Source organism: Cydia splendana, chromosome Z (assembly GCF_910591565.1).
Source record: "Cydia splendana chromosome Z, ilCydSple1.2, whole genome shotgun sequence".
NCBI lineage: Eukaryota > Metazoa > Arthropoda > Insecta > Lepidoptera > Tortricidae > Cydia > Cydia splendana.
Genome location: NC_085987.1, coordinates 10,647,922 through 10,673,050, shown reverse-complemented (window position 1 = coordinate 10,673,050; position 25,129 = coordinate 10,647,922). Strand labels below are relative to the sequence as shown.

General features: G+C 37.2%; 1 protein-coding gene across 1 annotated transcript in view; it reads left to right on the top strand.

The window, feature by feature from the left end:
- Nucleotides 1-25,129, top strand: part of LOC134804236 (protein sickie) — a 265,539-nt gene that overhangs the window by 147,643 nt on the left and 92,767 nt on the right. Inside the window, exon 4 of the mRNA XM_063777209.1 lies at nt 23,962-24,068. Within this exon, the coding sequence (XP_063633279.1) occupies nt 23,962-24,068 (107 nt within the window). The remainder of the gene's footprint in view (nt 1-23,961; nt 24,069-25,129) is intronic.

The window sequence follows — 25,129 nt, the reverse complement described above, 5'->3', positions numbered from 1 at the left end:
TTTTATTTTATTTATTTCATTGCATGTTTGAGAAAAGCACTATACATACCTCGGCGGGAAATGGGGTTGCCCGCGCTCAGACCTAGCCGGCCCCGCTTCGCTCGGCCGTCTATATGTCTTCGGCCGGCAACCCCTTTCGTCCCGGCCTCTGTAGTAATGTACTATTACTGGAACGCTAATAACCTTCTTATAACAGTTATAACTACCTATTTAACAAACCTTCTGATAATAAAATAAAAAATTTCTCTTATCTCAAGTTAATGATTAAGAACTGGCCATTTTTGGATCTTTAACATTAACTGTTCTTCTCTTTTTCCAAGAGTATTTGGCATGGAAATATTAAAAAAAGAATGCAATCATGCAATTCATACAAACTAGTTAACGCTTAATGAGAATGTTGCAGCGAAGCGCGGAATCCACTCAATGAAAGTTTACCTTCATTTGTCTTAAACTTAAACTAGACAAAGAGTCGCAACTATCGGAAGTTTGTAACTTTGGCGTTGGACTGCGCTTCATCTACAAGTTTTCATTGTGCAATGGTCAAAGATACCAGACGGAAATAAGGTATTTTAATTTTCGCTTTTCCCATTAAGAACTTTGTGTTGGTACCAATATTATTTATTAATTTATTTTTTTCAATTATGGAAAATAAAACAAGTGCAACAGGTTTAGTCAGTTAAGTAGGTACTTATACTTTCTATAAAACATACAGCATAGATTACCTAGCTACATCAAGTTGGTAGGTAAACTTATCAATATATCAATATAACCCAACAACGTACCAAGTACTGCAATTTAATTAAATTGGACGACGTTTGTACAGCTCTGATGCAGTTTATTGGAAACTAAGGGAGTGTGGGTGCTGTGTGTACGCGCTAACGTACTAACATCAGGTTGTAGCGAACAATTTACTCAGAACTCCTGCTGTTCTCGGCGTGCCTGTATACGTAAGTACGTGCAGTGCAATAATTTTGGTCCGTTTACGTGGAGCTGCCATATCCTTATTAAGCTGAGTTTTCATTGCGCATCGCTGAATTTGTAGTTTTGTTTTTCCTATGCCGCAGATGTAGGTAGTCAAATTATTTATACAAAATAAAAAACGTTTATTCACTAATCGTGCTTACAGCTAATTATACATTAATTCTTCTGCCAAACCACAATGTGGTTTGTTGGCCACATATGTATATACATATTGTGTACAGTACGAATATCATTACGGCGGTTTTTGTTTCTATAACAACTACCTACATATCAACATTAATAAAAGATGCTCGAAAAGAACAACGCCCACCCAATGACGCAGGGCCAGGGCTTTTTACTTGGATTGATTAGGAGATAGGTAATTCATCATTCATCTTTTTCAAACCAAATAAAATTACGCGGGTTACCGTAAAATGGGGTGAGTAGGGTCAAAACTGAAATTCAAACCTCGATAACATTTTATTTTTACATCTGAAAACTGAATGGTGTATATAATAAGTGTTCCGGACGTTTGTATTTTAGTTTTTATTCTATTTTGGGTAGTTCCATTTCATAACTTTGACGATAAAGAGGAAAACCCACCTCACCCCGTAGTGCCTCGTATTTGGGGTGAGAGGGGTTTTCATACAAAGGTGATTTTGGAAGATTGTTGGATCGATTTTTTTTTATTATTAGTATTACTATAGCTCCATTTTAAATTGGAATACATTATTTTTGTAGCAGTAGCCTTAAAATCCCTTCTCACCCCCTCTCAAACCTTCTCTCCCCATTCATAACCTACCTCTCCCCGCGAAACCTACTCACCCCGTTTTACGGTACTTTCAAGGAAAATAATACATATATGTACATGCTAGCAGGTTGTAGACACGTAATTATTGTACTCACATCAAATAATGCTGTAGAACTTAATTTCATAAACCGATATTTTTATCATATACCTACATAGACCGACAAGAAATTGTAGAAATTAAAGTGGCAACATCGTAGTGTCGTCCATAGTCTAATAAAACATGATCTTCTCTTCCCAGAGTGACACAAGCCTACGTCACAATAACGTTGCCACTTTATATAGGCATCGCATATTATCATATAGCGCTGTCGCATGATGACGTAGGCTTGTGTCAGTCACGTGACCACGAAAAGACGGGAAGAGAGTACCAGGCGGAGTATACTATTATACCATGGTGTCGTCCCGTTTTCTTAAATTAATTTGAAAGGGACGACACTACGAAGTTGCCGCTTTTTGATTTCTACAATTTCTTGTCGGTCTATATATGTATATGTATTTGCAAGTATTCTATGTGGGCACGCCGGGAGCGTTTATGTAATCTTTAAACTTTAATATAAATATACCATTTACCCGAATAGAGTTCTTAACTGATTGGCTTAAGGTCTTTGTTATGAGTGTTAATATATTCTATGGAGCAGTTGATCAGCCTAAACCAGTCTCGGGCGAGTGGGTGCGCTGCGGAGCAAGTCGCAACTTAGGTTCTCCTACATTCAACTACCGACTCCTTTATTACTTAACCCGTAACATTCTCTGATATACAATTATGTACATCTGACCCTATAAAACATTCGATAACTTCAGAGGCAGTAGGTACGCTTATTTTACGGTGCTCTACCTATACCTACTTAGGCAATATAGTAAAATATGAAATATCGTAAAACCATTAAATTTGATTGCAGTGACATTTATGTATACTAGATAGTTATTTTTCATTAACCATTCCGTGAACTGAATGAAAATAGTACATTACATTTACCTCCCGTGGTTTGTATAAAGTTTTACGTCTTGCCTTGGCCAGGAAGTGAGATTTTCTTCCCGTCCCGTGGGAAGAAAATCCCACTTACGGGCCTAGGGTGACGTAAAAATTATTATTCAATTTTCAATTTCGCATGTTCATATATCAGTAATACCTACCTATTGAATTACTTGCCAATAGCATGTATTCATTATTATGATTTTTAATCATTTTACGTTTTATATTTACACACACAGTACACAGTAATTTTTTTGTGTTTTTACAAAATAGATCGTACCGTATGTTATTGATTATTAATGCAATAAATATTTAATTTCCCGTAGTAATAGTGGAATTTATGATGTGATTTCGCAGTTTTAGAAACTCCCAAAGTCGTGAATGTAAATGAAACTTGTGGTGTATTTATTTTGTTTATTCGGGCCTGTCGAAAGGAGCGGGCGGGGCGGGGCGGCCGCGGCCCCCTAGGATTCTGCGCTGCCCCCGTCGGAGCGCAACAATAGTTCACACGAATAATCGATAATACCCATAGCTGCAAGGTTATAGACCCTTTGCGACACTATATTTTTGTGGACTAAAAATGTGTTTCGTTTGCGTTTTATTAAGGGTATAAAATTATAAATTATTTATTACACTTATTTGGTAAATATTACAGAAATTTATTTAAAAAATGACTTAGTAGAGTTGCCTATATTAGGGGTATAATGAAATGGGGTATTTTAGTTAAGTTATTATTTAGTGCTTTATTCCATAATTTATGAAAAATGTATTCTCTCTGAGTAACATAATAGTCACTAACGATTGTGTTAATAAAAAATACACCTAAGTATGTTATACATATATAAGGAAAACCGTTTATCAACTATTATATTTATTTAAATCCCCAAAAAAGTGGCTGTTATAAATCCAACTTAGCGTCGCGGCCTGGCACCTGTTTGCTCTCTACCCTCGCTTTAATAATGAAAATATATGAAATCCGCTGGAGTTTCAGCCCACTCTATTTCAACAATTTGACATGCGACAGTTGAATATGGCAAGTTTTATTCAAATATTTGTATTTATTACACACAGTAATTGCTGATAATTTGTATTACTGTCCTTATAGTTAAATATAGGCCCATGCTGCGCGAAGGTTTGGTAGGTATTCTTTATTCCGTAAATTCTCTCACGGAGCGTTCCGTTTTGATAGACCATTGTGTTACTTATTATAAGTTATTTTGCAATATATTTGTTTTAAATACTTGACAAATAGATAAACTCCGAAATAATCTTATGTTCTTGACTCGGGCGCTATCGCTGTCAATATCTTTGAAAAAATTAGTAACGGATTGCAGCCAGTGATGCCGCAATAGTAATGCAGCTGCAGTTGTCATCCGAATTTCCCCATTATTGAGTACAATCGCGTCATATATGTAACTATGTTAGAGAATGAAAGGGGAACATTGTTTGTGTTAAGATTATATTTTCAGGAACGCCAAATTGCAAATGCATGTTTGCATTTGTAATGTTACTATATTAAGTCTTGTTTTCTCTGTAAACCTAGGTTAAACATTCATGTAATAATCGTTTAACTAGTGCTAACTTAAAATGTATGTTCACACAGTAAAGTTGAAAAAGTTTGTTAGTTTAAACATTTGATGAGCACTTTAGTTCTGGGCAAGCTAACTGTCAAAAGTAATTGCGCATCGTAAAGTGAAACCGTCGTTTGCCCGCACTCCACAGTGTTTATTTTAACGAGATACTTTTAATTCCGATTCTATTAAAAGTTGCAGTTTGACTGCCGTTGTAAGATAAGAAGACTATGTACAATTGTATGGTTAGAATGTTAATAAAATAACGAGAATAAAGTTTGGTAGGCACATTTAAAAATACACTTCATTTCCGATCAAAAATTATATTTAGGTACCTATTTTAAGTTATGAGATCCAAAAGGAATACCATGGTTTAAGATTTGTGGACTTCCAGTTACTTTACTAATTGAAAATTGAAATGAATTTCATTAACAGATGGCTTTGCTTAGTCGTCAAAAATAAATATGTATGCCTATAATTATTTAACTGCTCAAAAAGTAAGAAATGATGAAAATGTAACATAACGCTAAGAGAGTGAAAGAAAGGATTTTTATATTAAAATTCAATGTAAATGCTACGGTAAAAATACAAATCGATATTCTCACGCCCAATGAGCCGCCTTACAGTGCGTCTCGGCGACCCTCTTTTTCGCAAACACCACTAATAGCAACCTATTGTATGAGCTTAATTAATTTGCTTTTATGTGAACACTCCATTATCCCACCGTAACACCTCCGGAAAATGCTGGCTTATAGTAAGTTTCTTTTAGCCTGCTCCCACTTTTAAATAATTCATATCATATATAAATAAAATAAATATAAAATTATGTACTAATAAATATTATGAGACGTATAATTAGATAATTAGGTACATAAATAAATAAATGAATATAAATTTATTTGAATACCTTCGTCAGCATCTAATTTCAGCACATTGGGTACACAGCGAATTAGGTAATTTTATTTAAACAATCGTAAACCTTTAGTTACGTATAAAATATCTATGTAACAACAAGTATTTATACTATCCTGCATTAAAAAGTCCAACTCTGCACTTAAGCTTTATTGGTTGACTGCTTTGAATAGTTTGCAGTGAATGCTTTAATTTAATAAATTTTCAAATAATTTTACAACCCTTTGTAGAGGATTGAAATGCAGCACAGATGCAAACTAACGATAACATTCATAACTGCCAGTAAGGAACGCGAAAACTCGACGCTTATAAATGTTATGAATTTAAATCCTGTACGGCACAATGCATTACCCACAAATCTAGATTTATCCTTCACGAGAGACATTTGACATCTCACGAGCGTTTCCAGCTCCTTTTATGTGAATTGTCTATTGTCAATATCCTTAAAGCTTGTTCTTATTCGGGTAGATAGGCTTTCTTTTGCTCCTCGGGGCTTAGGTGAAGCGCTCATGAATTATTTAACCGCATTTACACCTTCATATACAGTAATTTCACTCCTCGAAATGTTATTCATTCTCCGCGGTGTTAGCAATGGGGTTGGCGAGTGTATTACATATTTGTTTTTGTTAGAGGTCTTTTTTAAGGTTCCGTACCCAAAAGGTAAAAACGGGACCCTATTACTAAGACTCCGCTGTCCGTCCGTCCGTCCGTCCGTCTGTCACCAGGCTGTATCTAATAAACCGTGATAGCTAGGCAGTTGAAATTTTCACAGATGATGTATATAACAACAAATACTAAAAAGTACGGAACCCTCGGTGGGCGAGTCCGACTCGCACTTGACCGGTTTTTTTTAAGGCAGAACACATTAGTTACCAACTAATCTAGACAGTACGGAATTTAATCAAGTCAGTAGCATGTCAACTTAGTTACTATCATGTCCGCAATAACTTGCTCTGAGTATTAAGTAGATTTCTTTAGTGCTCCAATTAGTAGGTATTAGAAGTAAAAGCGGTTACAATTTCATTTCTCTAAAAAGGTCGACGCATTCAAATCGGACAATACGGTGCTCCACATTGGAATTATCAATTTAAATTCAAACCACTGTGTACAGCGAAAACAGTCCCAAGTTCACTGAATCGGTTCGACAGAACAGTGCTCGGGTGCGCTCGTGCTATAATCTGAATGCTCCAGTCACTTCCAGCTCGACAATGGAATGCACTGCACCGGGATGAATAGATATCGCCTGTGGATGGCCAACGTCTGCCCATTCGATATCGGAGCGGCCAACTCGATTCTGATTATGGGACACAACTGTTGTTCTCGTTGTGAGCAACCGCTTACCTACTGCAATCTCTGCCCAGCCCCCTGAAATATATCATTATTCTCCTCCTATAGACAGTCCTCGTATAGACATTTCGATACCGAAAATAGTACGAGTACCTACACGAATGCAATTGTAAATAAATCAAAGGCAGGGCACGTTTAAAATTATTTTCTCATTTTCGTGACACTGTATTGGAAATAACTAAATCTTTATTGCCCAGGTCCCGTAGTTCTCTTAAGTATTATTGATATTGAAACAGAATAAAAAAAAGGTTTATATTAATTTCTGTCTTTGTTGAGATTGTACCTATTAGGTACTTTTTACGAATGTTCACATAAAATGTTAGAATTTGTATAGAGGTTAACAAAATCCTGATTTCAGTATTGCGCCAACCTACACTCGAATAAAAATAAATGAATGATGAAAGTCAAGGTACAAAATAAAGGTTAATGAACGGTGACGGCCCTTCACACAAGACTCGTCCATAATTAGTCCTTTTTTCCATTGTCCCTGTTCGCCGAACGACGACGATAATAACTAATCATTCCGTCTTTACACATCCCCTTTTTCTATCCATTCATTACTGGATTGATCAAAGTTAACGATGACAATTTATTTCATTTACTTAAATAAATATAACAACTACTCTTACCTACTAATGCTCTTTATTACGTCTGTTTATTTGTCATCATCAAATACTTGAACCTTTTAAATTGTTTGAAAATGTGGTTTAATACAACCCAATGACGACCGGTCTGGCCTAGTGGGTAGTGACCCTGCCTATGAAGCCGATGGTCCCGGGTTCGAATCCTGGTAAGGGCATTTATTTGTATGATGATACAGATATTTGTTCCTGAGTCATGGTTGTTTTCTATGTATTTAAGTATTTATATATTATATATATCGTTGTCTGAGTACCCACAACACAAGCCTTCTTGAGCTTACCGTGGGGCTTAGTCAATTTGTGTAAAAATGTCCTATAATATTTATTTATTATTTATTTATTTATTTATTTAATGACGACGTGGTCCCCGTTGTCCAATGAGACTCGCCTAAGGAATGTCCGCAATGTCCGAAGCTTCGGCGACCGTTGGCATTTTGGCCGGTTGTGATTTCGAGCTCGTAAGTTACTCAACATGATTAATTTTAAGCTACCTTAATCGCATATTAATAAGGGTTAAATTAGAATACAATGTCAAAGGTAAATAGTCGGTGTGCCATATTCTGTTCCGAATGTAGCTGCCTACACCGATGCAATATTATTATGTAGGTACCGTCACAACAGAATTTGGAGATACCTAACCTAAAATCCCGAATCATTAAATATCTAGTTATGAGCACAGCAAGCGCCCAACTGCAAGTTTGTTTGCTGCGGTCGTCAATTTATAAAGTAGGTACTTAAGGACTTGGGGGTTTGGAACTTTTGGGGTACATTGAAATAGTAAACGATAGAGCTAAGAGTAGATAAATAGGTACTTTAGGTACGTATCCTGTAAAATAAACTAATTTTAGGCTTTACAACTAAACTGAAATAAATGTCATATTCGAAGGAAAAAGTGACAAAAGCTTCCAGTTGAATAAAAAAAAACAACGGGTTGCACTCCGGGAGTGCCGACAGAAGTGAAAACTCAATGACTAGTCCAAAATGTCTGCAGCACTATGTATAATAATAGACCCATCCTCATTTCTATTGAAAAACTTTAGTTCCGAAATTGCTGGTCAGTGAGCTTGTTTAAAATTCGAAATTCATATTTATAGCGTTAATTGTTTAAAATTCGAATAGAAATTGTAAAGTTACCTTGCAGACCTCGCATCTAAATATATTTGGTTCACTTTTATTAGCGATTTCATCAAGATGTAGCTTTATTGAATTATATTTGAGTGATATAAAGTTTTAATGTAACTGTGAGATCCTCGTATTTCAACCCGTACAAGATTAGAACCTTTTTCATGTAATGATTGAGTTTTTCTTTATTGATTTAAATGCCATCTAAATGAGTGGCCATCTAAACGTTACGGTCACGTGATCGCCTTACGCTGTCTCGAGTTTATCATTTTTTCCCCACCTCAAAAAGTGCCTGCCGCTAAAGAAGTTTTCACTTCAAAAAATGTTCTAATAAGTTTACCGCTACTTACCTCGCAGCATACATGCACCTATTTAATTTTATGTTGTTCAATAGTTGAATATTTAATGACTATTCGTCGTTATGACCTTATTACAGTTAAAATTAAGGTCTACAAATGGCCAGTTATTAACATAATTTTGCGTGTTAGTACCAATACCAATGAAAGACATCTGAAATGACCTCAGTTTCGTGACGGTGTTAACAAAAAAAAGGTAAAGCCGTAGTGTTGTGGAAAATTGAGTGTACGAGTATTATACGTAAATGCACTACAATGTGCCGTGAAAGTAGACAATAAGTGATCAGCTATGGGAAACACCAGCTCGGGTCCAGGGCACCCACGTCACAATGCCAAGAGTCGGAAGTCAAGGAGTTTGCCCACGTCGCCTGAGGTTCGAAGGTATGTACAGAAGGGCCCTTGTTTTATTTTCCCATATAATATAATAATTAATTAGCTTATACACGTATATCATGAGCGAGAGTAATGGGCTATAGTCCTCACGCTGGTTGGGGACTTCACATACACCTAATTTTTCTTTCCATAGTTTCTTAAAACGGCCGCTAAGAGGCATCAGATGCAGTGTGGACATATAATCAAGAATGAATGATTTAAGTAAATATGCCTATTTCTTTTACTTTCACTGGATTACATAGGTAATCAAAAGTGTAGAGATAGACATTTTATAGCAAACTTGTTCGCGTCTTTGCTGTAGACATCGCAAAGTTAAGGCAATTAAAAGCTAATTTTTACGCAGCACCTTTACAGGCGTGATACATTTTTTTCAGTGCTTGAGACTCAAATAACAAAAACGGTATATCTGTGTACCAGAGCCGTCAACTTTTATTGTATTGTCCACATAAGTGACCTTTTTCTAAAATGTGTTTGACCTCCCAAGTAACAATTTGTGGTACTATAGTGGTCAATAGAACGTTTCCTAAATACCACCTAAGGTCCTATAAAAGACCTAAGAAGGTTGTATAAAGCCGAAATGGCGTATCTTTAGTGCCATTCAGTGATATAGTAGACCTGTAGCAGTGTCAGCCGTGACGTTTTAGGTCTATAAAAGTGATGTAATGCATGACTCTTGTGCTAATTTGTTGTCAGAAACGCCATTATAGTGTTAATTTATACTATAGTAGCATTTGAGATTCCATTATAGTGCTTGTTTTATACTATAGTAGTATTTGAAATTCTATTATAGTGCTTTTTTATACTATTGTAGAATTCATAGTTCCTTTACTACTTGTTGTGTGTTTACTTCACAAAAACGGTACTAAGTAAAATGGTGATAAATAAAGACGTTATATTAATATGCGCCATTTAGATGTCGAATAATTCGGTCTTTAGTGCAAAAAGTATATGGGACGGAAGTTTTACCGTTAGAATAGTATTAGGTTAATGAGGAATTTTAAATGCCCCCTCGATTTATTTATGTTTTTAATAAAATAATTTAATAAAATATTATGATATTCACCATAGTTACTACTATACAGCCAAGAAGTAAATCCGACGCTTTTATAGGCTAACTATAGAACTTAGGACGAAATATTCACCGCCATCATGATTAAAATTAGGGTTCCAAAAGAATTTTGCTGTGACCCAGTTGCACCTACAAACTCTTTAGAAAGATATAGGATTTTTTTTAAATTTAGATGTAGTCATTACTGTTGTTTCCTTTTTCAATGAGATTGGTAAAAAAAATGTGCTAATAATGGATGTCGATAAATATCTAAACCGTCACGATTTTATGCTTGTATTAAATCATTGATGATAAATCTCACCTACAATCACTAATATCACTGGGGTCTTTTTTATCAATTCATTAAAATATAAAAATATTTTGTACGGAACCACATTATGTGGCTTAGGCCTGAACTTATATAAGCAAGATATAAGTAGCCATTACAGATCAAATTGATCATTTACAAGTAGTCGTTTTCTACCTTTATGTATCTAACTCGGTTTATAAAAGACATAAAAACTCAGCTATAACGCTGTTGTCTTTTAAAAGAAAAAACAAAACCACTATACAACAGTTTTGTGATATAAAAGAGTCATTGTGACGTTTACAGCGATGAGATATAATAGGGATTTTAAAACTACTAAAGCGCTTTTTAACGCTATAAATATGTCCCAAAAACGCTACTATAGAGCAAAACAGTTCTATAATAGTGTTCATATGACTACTAAAGTATTATGTACTATAGCAGTGATCTCTAAAGCCACTATATCCTATAATCGTTGTATAGTTGGGTTTTTGTCACTGTTTAAACACAAAACTATAGCGGCTTGCAGGGAACCTTAATAGCGCAAACTACTAAAGTATTATGTACTATAGCAGTGATCTCTAAAGCCACTATATCCTAAAATCGTTGTATAGTTGGGTTTTTCTCACTGTTAAAACACAAAACTATAGTGGCTTGCAGGGAACCTTAATAGCGCAAACTACTAAAGTATTATGTACTATAGCAGTCATCTCTAAAGCCACTATATCCTAAAATCGTTGTATAGTTGGGTTTTTGTCACTATTAAAACACAAAACTATAGCGGCTTGGCAGGGAACCTTAATAGCGCAAATTAGTTGCATAAAAGTGATTCCAAATACTATTATACAGTAATATTGCTCTATAGTGATTATATTTGAACCTGTTATAGTACACGCCTGTAACGGCTCTATAAAATGATGATGTAAACCTTTACATCAATTGCTTATAGAATATATTAGCTGTATAAGCCTATAGAGCAAAAAGGTGTTGCCAAGCGCTTTTATACGACAGGTGGTCATCTCTGAAACCTTAATACGACGTCTATACAAGCTTTTAGCGATAAAAACTAAAATTATAGGACTAAAATGTTACTTGGGCTGTACAATACGTTTTTGGACGAGGAAATAATAGACTGATATATCGGATAGCTTACTTAGATAACCTACTTACCTACAATAACGGTACAATATAGATGAATACCTGAACTATTCAACCATTTGATCTTTTAAGGGGCCCACTGATTAGCAGTCCGCCGGACGGTATCGGCCTGTCAGTTAGAACAAAATTTTGACAGTTCCGAACAACTGACAGGCCGATACCGTCCGGCGGACTGTTAATCAGTGGGCCCCTTTAATAAATTATTAAATTATTTTTACCGCCTTTAGCGAGCGCCGCGTAAAAGTTGTGTCTAAGAATGTTTTTGTCCAAGTGTTAAAGTTATAAAGTTGAGAGCATTGCCGACGATCGAACATTCTAAAAATAAAGACGAAGTTGATTTAAGTCACGCTCCGTGAAGTTTTACGGCGAGAAACAGTTCATCAATATCGTAAAAGCGAAATGTACCAGTAAGCTTTGATCTGGTGCGAGATATCGCAGAGGTGTGTGCGTTCACAATGTGAAGCGGGATGAAGAGGTGTTTTACTTTAAAAAATGTTATTGATTTTAGTGTAATTCTCTCTAGAGGTGTAGTGCTTTTAAAAGTATTTTATGGCACAGAGTTACAGGGTCGCCAATGGGTGGGTTATCTTATCGTATTTATTTATTTTACATGTTTAATACATTAAGACTAAAATAATTTTATAAAAATTAAATTGACTGACACAGGACAAGAAACCAGTCAGTCCAGGAACGCTGTAAATGTAAAGGGTGCGAATCGTCACACGTCGGGGTGTATTTGGAATTCATAATACGCGGTTTAATTGTTCCATAACAGGACTGCAAAAGCATACATAGATTGAATTTTTAATGGTGTACGAAATCGTTACTCGAGTAGCATGTGCCGCCATCACAGCCTGCTCGACAGCATCCATTTCCGGAGGGGCTGACGGCTCCGGAACCTCCCGTCATCCTCGATACGGGCTTTTGGCTGACACATATGAGCACAATTTGGAAGGTTCTACCTTCCAGTTAGCAAAGTCACTTTTTATTTTTTTCCACGTTTAAAAATAGCATATCCAGGCATTATTTTTTATTTGTCACAGCACAGTGGAATTCACTCAGAATTGTGAACTATATAAATGGACTGATGTATATAAGTACCAATACCCAAGTAACAATTTGTGGTACTATAGTAGTCGATAGAACGTTTCCTAAATACCACCTAAGGTCCCACCTAAGGTACCACCTAAGGTCCTATAAAAGACCTAAGAAGGTTGTATACAGCCGAAATGGCGCATCTTGTGTGCCATTCAGTGATAAAGTAAACCTGTACCAGTGTCAGTTGTGACGTTTTAGGTATATAAAAGTGATGTAATGCATGACTCTTGTGCTAATTTGTTGTCAGTAACGCCATTATAGTGTTAATTTATACTATAGTAGCATTTGAGATTCCATTATAGTGCTTGTTTTATACTATAGTAGTATTTGAAATTCTATTATAGTGTTTTTTTATACTATAGTAGAATTCATAGTTCTTTTACTACGCAATTTGCTATCAAGTTTTCCATCAACTGTTGTGAGTGGTTTTGTTGTGTGTTTACTTCACAAAAACGGTACTAAGTAAAATGGTGATAAATAAAGACTTTATATTAATATGCGTCATTTATAGTTCGTTTTTTAGCATTAGAAATAAGGTAAACAATCTTGATGTGTCTTTTAATTGAAAAACACATTTTAAAAATAAGTTACGGCAAATATGTAACAATTATGAATCTAATACGATCATCTGCTCTGCTCTGCATCTGCTGCTGTTCTGCTTTCATAAGTAATAGTTACTGATTTTAAAAAAGCTTTTTTCATTTAAAAGACATGTCAAGATCGCTTACCTTCTCTCAAGTTCTTTCTAATGCTAAAAAAAACGAACTATAGATGTCGAATAATTCGGTCCTTAATGCAAAAAGTATATGGGACGGAAGTTTTACCGTTAGATTTGAGGTTAATGAGGAATTTTAAATGCCCCCTCTATTTATTTATGTTTTTAATAAAATAATTTAATAAAATATTATGATATTCACCAGCATAGTTACTTCTATACAGCCAAGAAGTGTATCCGACGCTTTTATAGGCTAACTATAGAACTTACGACGAAATATTCACCGCCATCATGATTAAAATTAGGGTTCCAAAAGAATTTTGCTGTGACCCAGTTGCACATACAAACTCTTTAGAAAAACATAGGATTTTTTAAAATTTTGATGTAGTCATTACTGTTGTTTTCTTTTTCAGTGTGATTGGTAAAAAATGTGCTAATAATGGATGTCGATAAATATCTAAACCATCACGATTTTATTGATGATAAATCTGAACTACAATCACTAATATCACTGGGGTCTTTTTTATCAATTCATTAATATAAAAATATTTTGTACGCAACCACATTATGTGGCTTAGGCCTGAACTTATATAAGCAAGATATAAGTAGCCATTACAGACCAAATTTATTATTTACAAGTAGTCGTTTTCTACCTTTATGTATCTAACCCGGTTTATAAAAGACATAAAAACTCAGCTATAGCGCTGTTGTCTTTTAAAAGAAAACACAAAACCACTATACAACAGTTTTGTAATATAAAAGAGTCATTATGACGTTTACAGCTATGAGATATAATAGGGATTTAAAAACTACTAAAGCGCTTATTAACTCTATAAATATATGTCCCAAAAACGCTACTATAGAGCAAAACAGTTCTATAATAGTGTTCATATGACTACTAAAGTATTATGTACTGTAGCAGTGATCTCTAAAGCCACTATATCCTGAAATCGTTGTATAGTTGGGTTTTTGTCACTGTAAAAACACAAAACTATAGCGGCTTGCAGGGAACCTTAATAGCGCAAACTACTAAAGTATTATATACTATAGCAGTGATCTCTAAAGCCACTATATCCTAAAATCGTTGTATAGTTGGGTTTTTGTCACTTTTAAAACACAAAACTATAGCGGCTTGCAGTGAACCTTAATAGCGCAAACTACTAAAGTATTATGTACTATATCAGTGATCTCTAAAGCCACTATATCCTAAAATCGTTGTATAGTTGGGTTTTTGTCACTGTTAAAACACAAAACTATAGCGGCTTGCAGGGAACATTAATAGCGCAAACTACTAAAGTATTATGTACTATAGCAGTGATCTCTAAAGCCACTATATCCTAAAATCGTTGTATTGTTGGGTTTTTGTCACTGTTAAAACACAAAACTATAGCGGCTTGCAGGGAACCTTAATAGCGCAAACTACTAAAGTATTATGTACTATAGCAGTGATCTCTAAAGCCACTATATCCTAAAATCGTTGTATAGTTGCGTTTTTGTCACTGTTAAAACACAAAACTATAGCGGCTTGCAGGGAACCTTAATAGCGGAAACTACTAAAGTATTATGTACTTTAGCAGTGATCTTTAAAGCCACTATATACTAAAATCGTTGTATAGTTGGGTTTTTTGTCACTGTTAAAACACAAAACTATAGTGGCTTGCAGGGAACCTTAATAGCGCAAATTAGTTGCATAGAAGTGATTCCAAATACTATTATACAGTAATATTGCTCTATAGTGGTTATATTTGAACCTGTTATAGTACACGCCTATAATGGCCCTATAAAATGATGAAGTAAACCTTTACATCAATTGGTTATAGAATATATTCGCTGTATAAGCCTATAGAGCAAAAAGGCGTTGCCAAACGCTTTTATACGACAGGTGGTCACCTCTGAAACCTTAATACGACGTCTATACAAGCTTTTAGCGATAAAAACTAAAATTATAGGACTAAAATGTTACTTGGGATAGTACATATTTAATTACACAAACGGGTCAACCGCGATATACTTTCATTATTTTTACCTGCACCGATGCACTGATTATGTTAATTATTAGCTGTACGTGTCACTTAGCGGTGGCAGTCGATGGATGTGCATTGTGCAATACCTGTCAAATTAGAGATCTTTAAACTACGTTTTCGCTAAGTTGAATGATCATTGATCACGTCGCTCTTAGCCCACTACACACATTTTTTTCCGACCACGAAAACAAACTCTAATGTGGCAATTACACTGGGCTGGTCATACTCTTGTACAGTATCTTGTCTTACGGTACTTACGTGTACTTGTCTTGTACATCTGTAAAAATATGGGTGTAGACAACTTATTCAAAAATAAATGTCCCATAGTTCTTAATTCTCTGACATAAGAGTTATGGGACATATTTTTGATATGATTTGTACACCCATATTTTTACAGTTGACTGTACCTATGTACCGATAGTTATACCAACCGCATGCGGCTACCGATCTGCCTAAATACTTAGTGTACTCGCCGCTCTGTGTTGTTCGCTTCACGTGTAGTTATTGTGTTGTGTCGCCATGCACTCCGGAGTGCATTAGCTCAAATTAATAATGTTACGGTGAAATGGAGCCCGAGCTTTGTTGGGTCACTAACAAGTAACAACAAAATTACCTCTATAACTGCATGTTACTGCGCGTCCGATTTGATGTAAGTAGTTAAGGTTAAAGAAAAAGAAAAGTTAGTAGAAGTAAATTAAAACGAAATACATATATGTCCTGATAAAACAACGATATTTAATTGAATATTAATTTTCTACCTTAAACTACTAGTCTGTTCGAGAAACTGAAAACAGTGAAAAATAGAGATAATACTCCTAAAAATACCTCATTAGATTCGTCATGATACCTAGAAAAATGTATTCGAAGCGTGTATTATTAGCACACAAAAATATCAAAAGCTATAAACCAAAAAGGGGGAAAAAGTAGATATTTTTTATTTCCCCAATATCTCAAAAAGTATTAAGATTTAAGAAACCAAAATTAATATTATTAAAGAGGAAGATATTTCCAATCAATCATTCCATACTTGCAGAACTGTATCTCCATTATTTATACTTTTTATTTAACGCTGAACTCAGCCCTCCGCGCCTCATTTTCGGGAAACGCGCGCGGCGTGTAAAAGCGCTCACGTAACAAAAATTATAATTTTAAAGGTATTAAATATTCATTGAAAAATAAAGTATTAATTTATCTTAAAGTTATTTTTTCAACAAGTTATGCAATTGTTAATCAACAAAATTTTCTCGAACATCCTTCTTTATTGAAAACAAAAAAAGATGTATAAATATAAATAACTATTGTAAAATTTTGTCACTTTCTAGAGTCCTTCTCATATACATGCTTAATAAGATCACATTATAAAAGTTTTGACAAAGTTAATACTTTGCTTAAAATAAGTTTTAGAATAACATAGGCAATTGACGAAAAACGAAAATACATACAAGGTAAAATTGTAAAATATAAAACAATATTATAACTAAATTATTATTTTTTTCAGAACTTTTATAACGTGATCTTATTAATCATTAAAAAACTTAAGAGCTTTTTACACGCCGCGCGCGTTTCCCGAATATGAGGCGCGGAGGGCTGAGTTCAGCGTTCAATAAAAAGTATAAATAATGGAGGTACAGTTCTGCAAGTATGGAATGTTTGATTGGAAATATCCTCCTCCTCCTCCATTTTCTAGGTATCATGACGAATCTAATGAGGTATCACACGTATTTTTAGGAATATTATCTCTATTATCACCGTTTCTCGAACAGACTATATAAGAAGGTTATTAAAAATATTTTACGTAAATTAAATCTATTTTAATTTGGGTTAGACGAATAATTTTCTTTAAATACCTATACTTACAATATGTATTTAAATCTTGACCTGTCGCGTTTCTACACGTCTGAGTAACATATGGGGTTAATCTAGATAACGCCAGCAACCATGCTGCAAGCAATTAAACTAAAAATGATCATTATTTACAACTGTCGGTCTTGACTCGATCCGATCTCAGTCCAACACTATAATACGGGCTCCTGTAGAGTTAGCTACACGACACGTGAAGGCTCGCGTCCGCGCGAGCGAGCGCCGCGCAGTGGGCTGTGATGTGAGGGCTTATTACCTTACCTACTTATTTATTAATAGGACAATCCTGAACATCCACACATAACATCATCAAATGTTATCGAAGAAACTGACATTTTATCCAGCCTAAGTACTGACATATAAGGTTATAACCGTTTTAACATTGGTTTCGTGTGCTCTTTTTAGTTATAAAAGCTCATCTACTGAAATAAAACTTTGATGTGAATTTCTTAGGCGGCAATACGACAATATACGACATGATAAGAGTTAAGATACCTAGTTACCTACTTAATTACCAATTAAATTCTAAGGATGAGTCACATAAGGCACACGAGCAATAAATAATAGAAGTCATGTCGTGTTCGGTTCAACTCTTATAATCGTTTATAAGAATTATTGATTCTTAGCAGGGACGACTACAATTAGTTAAATATAATATTTATATCCCTCGTCATCGAACGGGCTTTATGTCCGATTCATTCGCCATTCAGGTGGCCCGCCTCTGTAAATTTATGCCTTTTAGCAGTTAAATGATAACTGAGTCTTCCTTGTTAATTTTAATATTTAAGTATTGCTATCGCTATCGTTATATTTAGTAGGTAGTTGGATTATGTAACCCAGATTGTGTAATGGTAATAACACTATACCTACCTATATAACTATAACGCGCTTTGGGAAATCGATAGCGCCGTTTAAATAGTTAGGTATCTACCTATTATTCTCTCTCTCTCTCTTCCTTCCTTGCCGTATCCGGCAATGGCGACCCCATCAACAATTCTTATCCGGATTATGAAATGCCCTTATGTGGCTCGCAAAGCCAAACTTTGTCTTGAAGATGCGGTCACACGATGCGCAATGGAGTTGTCCAGTCAAGTTGCGGGTGTATGTGTAGGAGGGCTTAGGTCGCGTCTTGCGGATATGACGCTTAGCATCCAGGTCTTCCAGACGCTGCTGCTCAAATTGAGCTACTTTCTTATGAACACTAGAACGCCATTCCGATCTTTGTAATGCAATGCCCTCCCAGCAGTCAGTCGGCATCCCGCAAGCGACGAGGTGGCGTTTGAGAACGTCTTTATGTCGCAGGTACTGGCCCCCCTGCTTCCGCTTTCCACAAGAGAGCTCTGAGTAGAAAACTGCTTTGGGCAGTCTCTCATTCTCCATACGCACGACATGGCCACACCACCTTAGCTGATGCTTCATGACCAGTGCTTCAATACCAGGCATCTCGACGCGACGTAAAACTTCCGTTTTCGGTACCTTGTCTTGCCACTTTATACGTAAAATTGAGCGCAGACAACGTAGGTGGAAGGTGTCCAGTTTTTTCATGTCTGATTTATAGCTGCACCACGTTTCTGAGGCATAAAGCAGAGTGGGTATGATGATAGCTTTGTAAACCATAATTTTTGTGGACAGCTTCAAATCGTGCGACCTCCACACACGGTTGCTGAGCTTGCCAAATGCAGCAGCTGCATTGGCTATGCGTGATGGTATTTCAGACGCTAAGGTATTGTCATTGCGGAGTTGGCTTCCTAAGTACCTGAAACGTGGCACTTCTTCAAGAGCTTTGTTATCCAGATTGATACTGGAGTATTCCATGTGACAACCCCTAGGTGGTTGTACAAGAATTTGCGTTTTTGCCGCACTTATCACCAAGCCAAACTTACAGCATGACGCATGGAGAGAGTCCACATACGACTGGAGAGATTCTGCTGAATCAGCCATAAGGCAAACGTCATCCGCGTAAAGTATGTCCAATATCGAGTGCTTCGTGACTTTACTTTTGGCCCTAAAGCGCGACAAATCGAAAATGGACTTATCTGATCTGGAGCTAATTTCTATACGTCCACTACACGTTTTTGTCGCATCCTTCAGCACAGCAGCAAAGTATAGCGCAAAAAGGGTTGGCGCTAAGACACATCCTTGCTTCACACCGCACGTCACTGGAAATGTGTCTGAAAAATTCTCTTCATGACGAACTTTTGCCATCATATTCACATGGAATTGGCGTATTAAGTTTACGAATTTTTCAGGACAGCCAGTTTTCTTCAACACAACCCAAAGAGCATCTCGTGGCACCCTATCGAAGGCTTTTTCTAAGTCAACAAAGCACATAAACAGAGGACGATGTTGTTCTAGGCTTTTTTCTTGAATTTGTTTTACAACAAAGATTGCATCAATCGTACCTCTGTTTGGGCGAAAACCGCATTGGGTTTCTGGGAGCAGTGTCTCCGCAAGGAGGGACAAACGTTTGTTTATGATATGAGCTAAAACTTTTCCTGCAGTAGAAAGGAGGGAGATGCCTCTGTAGGAGCTACAGTCAGAAATATCACCTTTGCCTTTGTACAACTTGCAAATGGAGGCATCTTTCCAGTCCTGTGGGATAGCTTCGTACTCCCATATCTTCTTGACAAGATCGAATAGTCTGCCCTTAATGTTAGGTCCGCCGTATTTGTAAATTTCTGACGGTAAGCTGTCCACCCCTGGTGTCTTCGAGTTCTTTAATCTATTTATTGCTGCTGTGAATTCATCAAACAATGGAGGATCAGCAAGGTATTCTACGACGGGCAGATCTATAAGTGCTTCTATGTATGACAAGTCAGTGGTCTGGGCTTCAGGATTGAGAACCTCCTTAAAATGTTCTGCCCAGCGCGCGAGAATATCGCACTGCTCAGTTAACCGGGAGCTCTTATCTTTGTTGAATATCGGCGCTATTTTCTGAGACCTTGGGCCGAAAATTGTTTGAAGGCACTCAAAGAATTTGCCAGTTTGATTAGTGTCTGCATACTTTTGCATTTCCGTTGCTTTCTCTGACCACCATTTGTCCTTTAAAGCACGCACTTTCAGTTTAAGATTTTGATGAGCCTTGTTTCGCTCAGCAGTAGGAGAATTACGCAAAGAGCGTCTATAATCTTCAACGAGTTTCCTGATCTCCACGTCTGAGTCATCGAACCAGTCTTGGTTTCTTTTTTGTGGTTTGCCAATTACTTGTGACGCACAATTATGTAAGGTAGTGGCATATGTGCGCCAATGTTCGTCAATAGATGCTGACTCTGAAACAGCAGATGCAACGGTACCAAAGGCATTATCCAGCTCCTGCCTCAGATCTTGATCATGTATTAGCCTTGCACACGGTAGCCTCGCTGGTGTTTTATGTGGAGCTCGACGTGGGATTGCAATATTTATTTTCAGTTTGGACCTAACAAGCCGGTGATCCGTCCAGCCCTGAGCGCCTCTCATGACTCGGGTGACAAGTACCTCAGACAAGTCTCTCCGCCGTACTATCACGTAGTCTAGGAGGTGCCAGTGTTTGGATCTTGGGTGCATCCACGTGGTTTTAAATTTTTCTGGCATCCGAAAGCATGTGTTTGTGAGGCAAAGGCCGAATTCTGCACAAAGAGTGAGAAGTTCCAACCCATTGGCATTACATTTCCCGACTCCATGACGCCCGAGGACCCCATCCCACAAACCATGTTCGGCGCCAACACGAGCATTGAAGTCGCCGAGCAGAATAATTTTATCGGCGGACGGTATTTTTTCAAGAATACTACGTAGTTCCTGGTAAAATTTAATCTTTTCTTCATCTGGAGATGGCAGTGTAGGTGCGTAAATACTAATGAGATGGATGTACTTGTTAGACGTCAGTTGAAGCCGTAGTGTGATAATTCTGTCGCTGACGCCCTTTGGAAGTTCCAAGAGAGACCTTGTCAATTGATTACGTATGGCAAACCCAACGCCATTTGCTGCCCGCTCTCCATGTGGTTTGCCGCTCCAGTAATAGGTGTAACCACCAAGCCGCTCACATAGCTCCCCTGAGCCATTGAGATGTGTTTCACTTATGGCAGCGATGTCTATGTTATATTTGTCCAGCTCCCTAGCAATGAGCCCAGTTTTCCTCTCGGGGCAAAGATTACGATCATTATCCAAAAGAGTTCTAACGTTCCAAGTGCCTATAATAAGATGTTTTTGAGTCTTGTTCAGGATTTTCTTTCGACCGCGTTAATTGGTGAACAGGTGACCGCGGTTTGCCACCTGTGCAGATGTGAGACGAACTATTTTTAGGCCACCTTTTCCAGGCCCCTCCCCGGATTGGGGAAAGCAGAGCGATCCTAAACAGGGCTGCTTTGTCGCCAGATGTGCTGCCGAACCAGTCCTCTCGTCTCAGTCGAGTCCCGGAGCGACCATCACCACCCGGCCGCCTAACGTGCAAGGCACCAACTAAGGCTCGGGCACACCATACCCTTACCCCACCACCAGTACCTCATCGCCGCAGGACTTCTCAGAAGCTCATAATCCATGAAACGTTGCCGGAGTCATCTGCGCGTGAATATATTTAAGTGGACGAGCAGTTGCGCTGGTGCAGATCCACTCTCTCGCCTTTGACCCCCTGCTGCCAATGGATCGGGTGACCGATACGACTGACTAGGGATGTAAGGTGCAGTGGTCGGCCGTATGTCACTAATAGTATCCTGACGTACGCCCGCTAAAGGCACACCACGAGTACCTTGCCTGACCGCTGTAGTTGCCGGTTGCGTTTGCCTATCGACGTTGCCCGCCTCCTACACCGACGAGGTCTTCATGTGCTAATGCGGGGGATCACCCGACTTAAAGCTATGTCCGCCAAAGGCGTTCATAACACCCTCCACTAGGTTTCGCCCACGGGTCGACGTGGTTTACCAGGGTGTGGCCGCTGCACACATAACAGCTACTTGGAGCCACTAGTGGAGATATTATGGAGAGTTGCAGACCAGGCAGCAACTGCCACCTGCAATCAGGCAACTACCTATTATTACATAAGTAGTGTCACCACTGAAGCTTATGAAATATATTGGCTGCGTACAGGTCTAGTGATATTACCATTACCACTTTATTCATAACACAAGGTGACATAAGTACGTCAATTAAGATCAATAATATCTACCGTACTCCCAAAACCCCTCAGGTGTTGCGGGTGTCCATGGGCGACAGTAATTGCTTACCATCAGGCGATTCGTCTGCTTGTTTGCCTCCTATATCACATCAATATGTAACCTTATTTCAATGGACCAAAAAAAAAGTGTAAGTATAGATACATATTAACGGCATTGATTGTATGTTTTATATTGACTCGTGCCAATCAGACCGCTGTCACTTACATAGATTGAGAATGGCAGAAGCTAGAAATCATAAAACATAAACGTCTGATGACCCACATTCCAGAAATATGTTTATACCTTCATACTTAACCCCTTACTGCATATAATAAAAAATATTTGTTGAAATTTGAACTTTAATAGCTGTCAATAGAGTTAAATATCATATCGGCCATATATGGCTTCGTATGCGGTAAGGGGTAAGTAAATACATATGAAAGTACTATCATTTTCTACAGGGAACATCATAAGTACAGTACCTACTATACCTAGTGTTCTTACAACGTTATTCTTGCCTGTGGTTGCTTTTATGACGCGGAGGAATTCACACTAATGGAAATAAAGTACCTATTTCATTTCTGGAATTAAACTCCAAGCTCTTGACTAATTTTGTACTTAAGTACATTTAAACTTGCCAATGAGTTAGCAATAAGTGGCAGACGTGCCGGTGTAAGTCCTGGTTAAGTGATTAAATTAGAAATAGGAAAGGAAATACGATGCGTCTAACAGCTAAATCTAGCTGATGTTTAAGTAAAGGAATTGATCCTTGATTAAATATAGCGTTAAATCCATACTTATTGATTTATTTATCATTTTTATCCTTTTTTACCAAAACAGATAAAATTGTTTTGTGTGTGAGGTCGTATCATCAGGATATTATAAGCAAAAAAAGTTTGGGAGAGCCCAATAAATCGTTTACAAAAAATAACTATAGGTTGATATTCATGCAAAACCGGAGATTTATAAATTTTATGATGATTATTTAAATTAAAGAGCCCAATTCTGTCATATCATAAGTGTGCATTTCATAACACTACGTAGTCGCCTTATACGCAAATGGATAAAACTATCTACTTATAATTATAACGACTATAAGTACTATAACTGACAGCAAGGAATACAGCGCGCGTATGCGCCTAAGTCAGCGCCATCTAGTGGGAAGTAGCGGAACTTTTGCTATCATGCCTGAAATCAAAGCTGAAATTATTAATTATATGTCTTCAATATGTCTTAAGTTATTTAAAACGAACTAATTATACTTCGAACAAGTTACAATTTTACCAACGAGAAATAATGATTTCGAGGGTTAACACCAAATAGGATCGTTCATGTTTTTATATCCTGCCTGGTGAATTTTACCAACATATAACTACCTACTGGTAAAATAATAACCGTTCCCTTTGGATAAAATAGTGGGATAGAAAGAGAGTGGGCGCATCTCAATTAATGACTAAGTAGGTATGACCTATAATTGTCTCACTGGTCCTCTTTGTCATCCAAGTGTTTTATATAATAAATTTCACTTGCTTGTTACAGACAGGTGTCGGTGCTGCAGACGTCCATCCCGTTGCCGGCGTCGGCGGCGGCGGTGCGGCGAGCCCCGCCCGACAAGAGACCGCTGCCTGCCACGCCCGTCCACACAGGTAGGACCATATTTTATAGACAAAACTGTCGTTTTGTAATCCACCTCATCCACCTAGGATGACACATCTTTAACCTTATGGACGCCGTGTCAAACACAAAAGCTGTTGTCACTCGGACGCCACGTCACCGATTTGTTAAAACTGAAATTGAACTTTATGCATTATGAACGTAGGTCTATGTTGCTTTTGTGGTCTGTGACGGATTAATCCGTCTTTGGCGTTGGACCTACGGTGCGGATATATCCGTCATTGGCGTCAAGAAGTTTTTTTTTAACACCACTACCTAAGTGTCAATATAAATCTAACAGGTATTGTCCCACCATCTAGGAAACCGTCGCATCTGCGTTAGAAAAAAATAACTGATTTGCAAGACCGAAGTGATCCCATAAGTCACCTGCAATGATATGTTACACAACGAAGGCCGCAAAAATATCTGACAAGATCTTATTTGTAGAGCCATAAGAGCGTGTCACATATTTATGCGGCCTTCGAAAAGTAACATATTATTGCAGGTGACTGTACCGCGAACAAAGTTTTGTGCGGTACACTAAAAAAAAACAACTGAACTAAAAATCTTTTTGGAGTCGGTTAAAAATATGAAAGACATTATTACATAATATCTGGATATCCTGATTGAAGAACGCTACTATTGAAGATGGGACATGAATAGAAACGGATTGCATTCAAATCTAAATTAATCTAATCTCGAGTATTGCGAGTTGGATTAGAACGTCTTGAATGGGCTAGTTCAGACTAGCTGAACTTATTAGGTAGGTACTTGCCTACTAATGCCTTCTGGCAACGAATATTGCACAGTTTCTTATACCGTACAAACTATAAGTAGGTATTTGTACCTAGTTACCTAGTCTGCAGAGAGTTAGAATACTTAACACTTAGCAACTTGGTTGTACGCGTTTAAGTATTTACTCTGACAAATAAGGTATTTAAGGAATGCTTTATTTAAAGCGATATCGATCGCTTGTATGAAATAGTAGTAGGTATTTAAATTTTGTAAAATGAATAGAGATATGTAATTGTATAGTATAATTACTTAAATCTTT